General features: G+C 42.8%; 1 protein-coding gene across 1 annotated transcript; it reads right to left on the bottom strand.

The window, feature by feature from the left end:
* Positions 1 to 5,835: 5,835 nt before the first annotated feature.
* On the bottom strand, positions 5,836 to 9,763 carry LOC109873227 (proteasome subunit beta type-6). Its single transcript, XM_020464843.2, has 6 exons — positions 9,640 to 9,763; positions 9,076 to 9,143; positions 8,762 to 8,893; positions 8,412 to 8,541; positions 8,173 to 8,317; positions 5,836 to 6,076 (listed from the first exon to the last, which is right to left on the bottom strand). Exons 1-6 carry the CDS (start codon positions 9,730 to 9,732, stop codon positions 5,949 to 5,951), a joined length of 696 nt encoding a protein of 231 aa, XP_020320432.1. The 5' UTR covers positions 9,733 to 9,763; the 3' UTR covers positions 5,836 to 5,948.
* Positions 9,764 to 10,046: the final 283 nt, after the last annotated feature.

Below are 10,046 nucleotides of genomic sequence, written 5' to 3'. Positions count from 1 at the left end.
GTCTGTGAGAGTCAGATATCTGTACCAAATGCCAGATGTGATATCAGATGTGAACCTCAGAGGAATCAGATGGTTCAGATATGTGGTGAACAATCAACTAGCCTAATTGTCATCCTTTTTTCCCCCAGACTTCAACTCCATTGAAAAGAGTGGTGGATAATAGGCCTTTTTTTAAGCATTAGGCTAATAATAAGCATGTTGAATGATTTCTTAGTTCAAAATCAGAAATAGCCTAGTGAGTATAGCCTAAGAATATTTATTGACTTCTCAAAAACCCACTTTACAAATCAAGCAGAGTTTTACAGTTGTGTTTTCTTTTTCCCATAGCCGATAACCTATGGAGTAGGCCTAAATGTGTGCGCTCACCTACCCCGCAGTGCGAGATATCATCCGCAGATCATTTCTCTAGGCCCCCGCACACCAAACTGGTCCACTGACGCAGCTCCCGCAGTTCGATCTGCATCTCCCTGATGCGGTTGGACTGCAGGACCATCATGCAGCCAAGAACACAGACACCGCGTACAGTAGATATGTGCCATGAACATTTACTGTACAACTGTTTGTCTTTACGTCACACAGGCGATCGCAACTGCTGCAGGGATGAGGGGTTGGCCGTCCCTTGTCAATGAAGGCTTTGTAAGGGCTGTAATGATCCTGTTATATGTTAGGCTACCTTCATTTTCTGAATGTCATCATGACAGAATGGGCTCGAGGAAATATTGATCCCATCATTTGGGAAACAATGACTCATGGATTCTATAATTACAAAATAACTTATATCAAGACTTGGAGGACGTGTGAAAAAAAAGTGATAGACTACAGTGGGCCTATAAAATGCCCTTAGGACAATCCTACATTGAAGTCTAAAGCAAAGTTTCATGCTCATTTTTAAATGAAATGTGCATAATACAATTTGTTTTGAGAAAGACAGTGACCAAGACAGGCAAGTTGCTGATAAAAACAACAGATTTTAATAACTGAAACACAGTTCAGTGGGTTTGCAGCTCTATACATGATAATAAATGGATTTATATGCTTGGCTTTCGAGGGAAATGGCTTACCGCACAGCATATTCCCCTTGAAAGCCAAACATAAATAAAGAAAGAAATGTCTAGTCAGGTTGTCTGGGTTTGACAGAACAAGGTCAAAGTCCTTTAAGAGATGGACTCAGTCGAAGGCTGAGGCCGCTAGTCTCCCACTTCACTACCTCAAAAACTGCCTCGCCAGCCCTTCGAGAACTGAAAGCCTTCTCAAACAAGAGGAATGGTCTCGCTGTCAAAACACCAGTGAAGTGAGCAGCCAAGACAAATCACTTAGCGTTCGTTTTCTCTAATATATTTCCTCATATAAAGCTCCCCAGTTCAAGACCATACTAGTCACACTTGGAATGCAAATGAAAATGTTAAGTTTTCTGTATTTATTTCCTCATTGCCTGGCTACCCGGTATAAAATTAACTGTCCAAGTGTTTTACATCGTTTTTAAGCTGTAAAATCTGAACAAATGTAATGTAACAATACAAAACATTTCCCTCAAACTCTTAATCTGATCTATACAAACTATTTCCCCTTTATACAATGTGAACTGCTTTGGATACATATATTAAAAATACAAGTACTACTCTGCAGATGGCCATGCCATCCCCCCCTTGGCTTGTCGATCAGCAGTTGCCAGGACAAATGACATCATCCTACTCCCGCCAGGAGCAAGATGGGATGCTTGTTCAAGTCCTCCAAAGAGACTCTGCAAAGACATCACAGTAGAATAAGGGATATTCACACTTGCTGATCAATAGAGCTCTGTCTCCTGCAGAGGTCCCCGATGTGCTGTATCGCTGCTGCCACTCTTGGCTTGCACCACCTGGCTGCCCTTTTGTTGCTCCCCTGTCCTCCCCTTCTTCTTCCATCCCATCAGTTCAGCTGGAGGGTAGTTTCCCAAGACCCAGCCTTCCTCCTTTTGTTACCTCCCTATCCTGCTGGAGGTGCTTCTGCCCTGACCACGCCAACCTTCTGTGCACGTAATGAACAACAAACAAACGCTTTACCTCAATCATAGGAGGTTGTACCAATTAAACATAAGGCAGCCCCAGTGAAACGCATGTCTAGGCTACTAAGTCATAGGCTAATCGTCTGTGGTTTACTCACTAGGCCTTCAGGTTTGTTTTAGTACCTCGGCATCTGAAAAGGGCTGTCGGATGTGGCGGGCTCAGGAGACACTTCTTCATTAATAAAACAACAGATACAGACCTCTATCAGTAAGAGTGCATTTGATTGGAGCATTTACAAACATTGATTGCACACTGTATGTGTTTATAATAGAGTGAGGTTGTTGGTGGTGAGTCATCTTGGCTGACATAGAATCCTGTGGCAGAAATCTTCTCTGCTCTGTGACAGGGAGCTAGACTGCGGGGGAGGAGGTCTGGGCTCAGTCTCAATCTCGGAACTCTGAAGCGGAACAACCTTGGACCTCCGTAGGGTGTGGAAAACACTTGAACATTGTCGAGCAACAACACAATGTAAGCTTCTTATTATCTGAAATAATGGCTTATCTTTTGAAATTATACATCCTGAGTTCTTGCAACTTAAGCAACTCACTTGGCAAAGGAGAGGAATCAAAGTGCCCTCTTCAAAGATGAAAGTTACAGACCACACAAATATCGTACCCCCCCAAAATGCTAACCTCTCCTCATCATTATTCACGATTCATTCAAGACTGTCCGTAATCATGGTAGAAGTGTTTAGAAACATATTCTATTCTTATTTACAAAAAGTGCAGTAATTTTTAAACAGTTCATCTGATATGGATGAAAATTCCCTCAAATTAAAGCTGACAATCTGCACTCTTAGTCATTGTATCATTTCAAATCCAAAGTGCTGGAGTAAAGAGCCAAAACAACAACAAAATGTGTCACTGTCACAATACCCCTGTACATGCCATTTAAGTAGCAGGCGCTTTGATCCAAAGTGCCAACAGAGTTCATGCATTTTCCTATGTGACCCCAGTGGGAATCGAACCCAGAACTCTGGTGTTGCTTGGGCCATGCTCTTACTAACTGAGCCACACAAGACCACTACAAAAATAAGTACAATGCAATACTGTAAAATAAAATACAAGATTACAATACAGGTAGAAGGTGTATGATTGCCATGCCCAGAAATATGCCATCCTCCTCCAGGCCATGGATAAGGTATGCAATGACATGACATCAGTCCAGACTTACAGTGGGGCAAAAAAGTATTTAGTCAGCCACCAATTGTGCAAATTCTCCCACTTAAAAATATGAGAGAGGTCTGTAATTTTCATCATAGGTACACTTCAACTATGACAGACAAAATGAGAAAAGAAATCCAGAAAATCACATTGTAGGATTTTTTATGAATTTATTTGCAAATTATGGTCACCTACAAACAAGCAAGATTTCTGGCTCTCAATGACTTGTAACTTCTTCTTTAAGAGGCTCCTCTGTCCTCCACTCGTTACCTGTATTAATGGCACCTGTTTGAACTTATTATCAGTATAAAAGACACCTGTCCACAACCTCAAACAGTCACACTCCAAACTCCACTATGGCCAAGACCAAAGAGCTGTCAAAGGACACCAGAAACAAAATTGTAGACCTGCACCAGGCTGGGAAGACTGAATCTGCAATAGGTAAGCAGCTTGGTTTGAAGAAATCAACTGTGGGAGCAATTATTAGGAACCTAGTGAATGACCTGCAGAGAGCTGGGACCAAAGTAACAAAGCCTACCATCAGTAACACACTACGCCGCCAGGGACTCAAATCCTGCAGTGCCAGATGTGTCCCCCTGCTTAAGCCAGTACATGTCCAGGCCCGTCTGAAGTTTGCTAGAGAGCATGTGGATGATCCAGAAGAAGATTGGGAGAATGTCATATGTTCAGATGAAACCAAAATATAACTTTTTGGTAAAAACTCAACTTGTTGTGTTTGGAGGAAAAAGAATGCTGAGTTGCATCCAAAGAACACCATACCTACTGTGAAGCATGGGGGTGGAAACATCATGCTTTGGGGCTGTATTTCTGCAAAGGGACCAGGACGACTGATCCGTGTAAAGGAAAGAATGAATGGGGCCATGTATCGTGAGATTTTGAGTGAAAATATCCTTCCATCAGCAAGGGGATTGAAGATGAAACATGGCTGGGTCTTTCAGCATGAAAATAATCCCAAACACACCGCCCGGGCAACGAAGGAGTGGCTTCGTAAGAAGCATTTCAAGGTCCTGTCATAGTTGAAGTGTACCTATGTTGAAAATTACAGGCCTCATCTTTTTAAGTGGGAGAACTTGCACAATTGGTGGCTGACTAAATACTTTTTTGCCCCACCTTATGTCAGGCTTGGATTCAAAATGCCAAAAGATTTTTCCCCAGGCGCATGAACAAAGACATTTGTCAACGAGAACCTATGGCCAAAAGCTCAAGGCAGACTTGATGCAAACTAGTGCCTGCTAAACGTAGTTTGCTTCATTCATTTAATTTGTTTAATTTGATTACCTTACTCCTATGTTGTAATTATATCTGATCAATATATGTATTTTTAAATCAATAACCACGTTTCCATTCACAGTTTTTATGCTTGTAAAGTCATACCGTATATATAAAAATAGCCATGATGGAAACAGGTAGTTTCGGTACAATTTAATAAAATGCCGATAATTAGTTTGTTCGACATGGTGGGATCTTTTTGTGTCGGTAACATTTATGCTATAAATGGTGGTGGAAATGCCTTTATTCTCAAATATTGATATAATAACCATCATATCGAAGTAAACTTGGGACTCACGCTATGATATGGTGTGTTTCTCCCACTATAAATTATGATCCACGTGGTAGTGAAAGGTGATCTTGATGCTCCTTTCCAATAAATAAAGATAATCTTATTCTGATGACATGATCGATGCTTGACAAATAAAATTATTCTCGCCATTATCCATAATAATATAATTATGTAGACTAGACTACCTCACTATCTGCGAGCTATTGGTTAGAGCGCAAGAGCAAAGACAAGAGTAAGCACATTTGCTATTTAATGCATCAATTTGTGGCAAAACTATCCGTAGAGTTGAAAACGCGATTTTTATTCAGCACATGAAAATTTAAGCAGAAAAATACATTTTTTGCACTACGTAGGCTACGTCACGCACTGACTTTTATCCGCAAAAGTACGTTGAGGAAACACAACTGACGGGCAAATTAGCATATTTTCTTTCCCCTTTTTAAAAATGTTAATATTTGCATGAAAATCTGTCACCAATTGGATGAAAACCTAGCTATGGACTATGAAAGATGTCTTCAATGGTCACACATGGAAATGTGCTATTTGTTTGTGTGCAAGTGTATGCCTAATGTGAACACAATGTAACCTTTCAGACATAGCTACCTTTCCTTTTATGTTTGTCTAATCTGCAATGTTCTTCTGACAAATTTTAGGTTAAATGGCAAAGCATCCCATATTTGGACTGAATAAACTAGTTCCATTCCAGATGAATGCCCTTGCAGTGTGCTGGGGCGCTCTCTCTCAAGTCTCTTTTTTTACTCTAACATGTACACACACACACACTTGCCTCCAGTATATTACAGTCCTTACTCATTTACTGACTCATTCTTTCTCAAACATGCTCCAAGGTCAATTCTCAGTCTACTGATCCACTATCACCAAGAGAGTTCTCTGCCCAACTGTACTGTGTTAATCTGTACAGTCCGAGTTTTATCCCATATAAGAAACGGTTTTCCTGTTATCCTTCATAGCATATCGTGTGAAGTTCCACTTCATTTCCAGGAAATAATATCAAATAGGGAACAGACATGAGAACACAAATGTATTCACGTTTCAGTATTATTTTTTATTACAACCAGATTTAACTTTATACAAACACGACACCGGACTAGGTTTAAAGCTTATGTGAATGGACTTGAAAGGGAGGGGGCTCCTTGCCTAGGTGTTGGAGAATTTGGGCAGCTGGTGTCCCAAAACAACCCGTCTCTCCAGGCCCTCCTCTGTGATGGCTGCCAGACGGGCCACTCCTCCACTAGAACCATCCCGCTCCATGGCAAGCGCCAGGGCTGTACGGAGAGGGATGTTAACAACACAGCCTGTGTCACATAATCAACTATGAAGTGTTTTTTCCAATTCAGTGGTCATGATTCATGAGTGAAAAGAGATTAGAAAAGCAGTATCTGAAGAGATTTGAAACAAGCGAATGACATTGTGAAGAGCAGAGGTGGGTACAGGGGCTGCTGTGTGTGCAGGCATTTGTTCAAGCACAACTGACTCAAATGAATCAACTCGTCGTGTAATCAGGGTGTTCGATTTAAAACACCACTAGTAGGCATATTTCAATCAGCTTTGTTACTGCAGGGCTTGAACAAAAGTCTGCACACACTGCGGCTCTCCAGGAACAGAATTACCCCCCACTATTGATCCTTTTTAGCAGCTCCTCTTATCCAGAGTGACTTGCAGTAAGTGAGTCATTTACCAGCGCCACTTATCCAGAGTGACTTGCAGTAAGTGAGTCATTTACCAGCGCCACTTATCCAGAGCGACTTGCAGTAAGTGAGTCATTTACCAGTGCCACTTATCCAGAGCGACTTGCAGTAAGTGAGTCATTTACCAGCGCCACTTATCCAGAGTGACTTGCAGTAAGTGAGTCATTTACCAGCGCCACTTATCCAGAGCGACTTGCAGTAAGTGAGTCATTTACCAGCGCCACTTATCCAGAGTGACTTGCAGTAAGTGAGTCATTTACCAGCGCCACTTATCCAGAGTGACTTGCAGTAAGTGAGTCATTTACCAGCGCCACTTATCCAGAGTGACTTGCAGTAAGTGAGTCATTTACCAGCGCCACTTATCCAGAGCGACTTGCAGTAAGTGAGTCATTTACCAGCGCCACTTATCCAGAGTGACTTGCAGTAAGTGAGTCATTTACCAGCGCCACTTATCCAGAGTGACTTGCAGTAAGTGAGTCATTTACCAGCGCCACTTATCCAGAGCGACTTGCAGTAAGTGAGTCATTTACCAGCGCCACTTATCCAGAGCGACTTGCAGTAAGTGAGTCATTTACCAGCGCCACTTATCCAGAGCGACTTGCAGTAAGTGAGTCATTTACCAGCGCCACTTATCCAGAGCGACTTGCAGTAAGTGAGTCATTTACCAGCGCCACTTATCCAGAGCGACTTGCAGTAAGTGAGTCATTTACCAGCGCCACTTATCCAGAGCGACTTGCAGTAAGTGAGTCATTTACCAGCGCCACTTATCCAGAGCGACTTGCAGTAAGTGAGTCATTTACCAGCGCCACTTATCCAGAGCGACTTGCAGTAAGTGAGTCATTTACCAGCGCCACTTATCCAGAGCGACTTGCAGTAAGTGAGTCATTTACCAGCGCCACTTATCCAGAGTGACTTGCAGTAAGTGAGTCATTTACCAGCGCCACTTATCCAGAGCGACTTGCAGTAAGTGAGTCATTTACCAGCGCCACTTATCCAGAGCGACTTGCAGTAAGTGAGTCATTTACCAGCGCCACTTATCCAGAGTGACTTGCAGTAAGTGAGTCATTTACCAGCGCCACTTATCCAGAGCGACTTGCAGTAAGTGAGTCATTTACCAGCGCCACTTATCCAGAGTGACTTGCAGTAAGTGAGTCATTTACCAGCGCCACTTATCCAGAGTGACTTGCAGTAAGTGAGTCATTTACCAGCGCCACTTATCCAGAGCGACTTGCAGTAAGTGAGTCATTTACCAGCGCCACTTATCCAGAGCGACTTGCAGTAAGTGAGTCATTTACCAGCGCCACTTATCCAGAGCGACTTGCAGTAAGTGAGTCATTTACCAGCGCCACTTATCCAGAGCGACTTGCAGTAAGTGAGTCATTTACCAGCGCCACTTATCCAGAGCGACTTGCAGTAAGTGAGTCATTTACCAGCGCCACTTATCCAGAGCGACTTGCAGTAAGTGAGTCATTTACCAGCGCCACTTATCCAGAGCGACTTGCAGTAAGTGAGTCATTTACCAGCGCCACTTATCCAGAGCGACTTGCAGTAGTGAGTGCATACTTTAATATTTTTTTTGTACTGGTTCCTCGCGGGAATCGAACCCACAACCCTGGCGCTGCATGCTCTACCAACTGAACTACACGGGACTGTCAAACACTGGCCTTACTCACCCTGGGTACAGAAGTGAAGGCACTCTTCCTTGGTCATTCCAGGCTTGTAGTTAGAATCCATGAAGCCATAGATGTAGGAGCTACCAGAACCCCCTACTGACATTGGTTGCCTCACTATCATCCCTCCCATTGGGACTGTGTACACCTGGGGAAGAGGGAAGGGTCACACAACAATTCTTTGAGACAGTAGGGGAAAGTGGTTAGAGTATATGATCCAAATACAGATGCTGGGAATTCACCTGTCCACCCCTTCTTTTGTCCCAGCCAGCCACAATGATGCCAGCCATCAGCTCCTCTCTGTATCTGTAGCACATCTGCTGGAAGAGGTTGGCTGCCGTTTGCACAAGTGGAGGCTCATCCAGCTCAATACTGCAGCAGATCCAGAGAAGTTATATTTAATGGTGAATAAATATAGAATCAGACACGCTTGAGAATATTTTTGAGTGGTATCGAGAGATATCGATATCGTGGTATCGAGAGAGACACTATTGCGGTGAGTTATTTTAGCGTAGAGGTATTTGTCAATGTTGAAGTAACCAACAATTTCTTTACATTTTTAAGTCATACAACCCAGGCCCTACGGTGTTACCTGTGAAAGCCCAGCTGGTAGGTGACTGCATCAGCAACAGCCTGTGTGTCAGCTGCAGACCCAGAGCGGCAGCAGAAGATGTGGTCATGAATGGGAGTCAACTTGTCAGTAACTCGATTGGCAATGTAAGCGCTACAAACAGATGCAAAAGAGAAGGATTGTGACTTTTAGGCTGTACTGGCTGTAAAGGCACATTACGATTTTTTTTGTGGAAGAGAGGCCGACTTATTAATCAGCCAGCTAGCATTGCTATTACCTAGATCAGGAAGCCAGCAAGAGACCAACATTTAGCTGCTTGATCCAAAGTAACTTACCCTGTTGTTGTTCGGGAGTCAGCACCAATCACAACCCCTCCATCAAACTCCACTGCCATTATGGTTGTCTGCAAATAGACATGAAGAATCAGCATTCTATCGCTTTATTTGGGGGGGAAATAATCTCAGTGACATTAGCTATGTAGAAGAGAACAATGGCTAACTGGCTAGCAACTTCATGATCTAGCATTGCCTGGAAACCAGACGTTGAATTGACATGTAATTCTACTTTCCTGTGGATGTATTGTCTCACATTCCAACTACACCGACAACCGGCAAAGTACGTTAACATGCCATTGTATTCAACCTTCTGGCTTGTTGAGGTCGTGAGCGCAAACTTCCCGGATTCAAACGCTAATTTCTTCCCGACAATGCAATTCAACGTCGGGTTTCCAGGCAATATCTGTAAAATGCTGTGACTAGCTAACTAACTTTACATAGACGAGCGCTTCTGCGGTCTCATTGTTAGCTAAGCTAGCTAGCCACGTAAACGGCCTGGCGTTCAGCTTGGGCAACTCACTTAAACATATGTAACATGAACGGTGCTATATTCAATTTCCTCACCCCAGTGCTAACTTCTTCTTGTGCCCATTCTGGTACAAAATCATGTGTACTAAAAGCATTTTCTGAACGGCCCGCTGACATGTACGCAGCCATCTTGAACAGCTAAATAATGCTCTTCTTTGCTGATGGACAGGTTTAGTTTAACATATTCTGTTGTGCTGAATATCGCCACCTTCTGAATTGCATGAGTAACGTTACATAAAACTCCAGGGGTGGGGGTTCTAGGTGATAGTTCAATCATTATCTATCCGTGTCTATCTATGACAAGGTCAAATGCCAGACTTACTAGAAGTATTATTTTAGGCTTTAATAACGTGATAAGAAGGGAATTGTCAAAACAATATTCTCAGTAAGAATATTTCAAACACTGAAGCACTCTTTGGTATTGGATCTGCTTTAAGTTATTC

Source organism: Oncorhynchus kisutch, linkage group LG28 (assembly GCF_002021735.2).
Source record: "Oncorhynchus kisutch isolate 150728-3 linkage group LG28, Okis_V2, whole genome shotgun sequence".
NCBI lineage: Eukaryota > Metazoa > Chordata > Actinopteri > Salmoniformes > Salmonidae > Oncorhynchus > Oncorhynchus kisutch.
Note: the sequence above shows the minus strand (reverse complement) of the source record. Positions and strands in the feature narration are given on the sequence as shown.

What these genes read in the sequence shown, in the direction of transcription:
- LOC109873227 (XM_020464843.2), bottom strand. Translation starts at nt 9,732, where the DNA reads ATGGCTGCGTACATGTCAGCGGGCCGTTCAGAAAATGCTTTTAGTACA. An exon ending in TACCAGCTGGGCTTTCACAG is followed by an intron (nt 8,542 to 8,761) that starts GTAACACCGTAG and finishes GATCTGCTGCAG; the next exon opens with TATTGAGCTGGATGAGCCTC. An exon ending in ACAAAAGAAGGGGTGGACAG is followed by an intron (nt 8,318 to 8,411) that starts GTGAATTCCCAG and finishes CCTCTTCCCCAG; the next exon opens with GTGTACACAGTCCCAATGGG.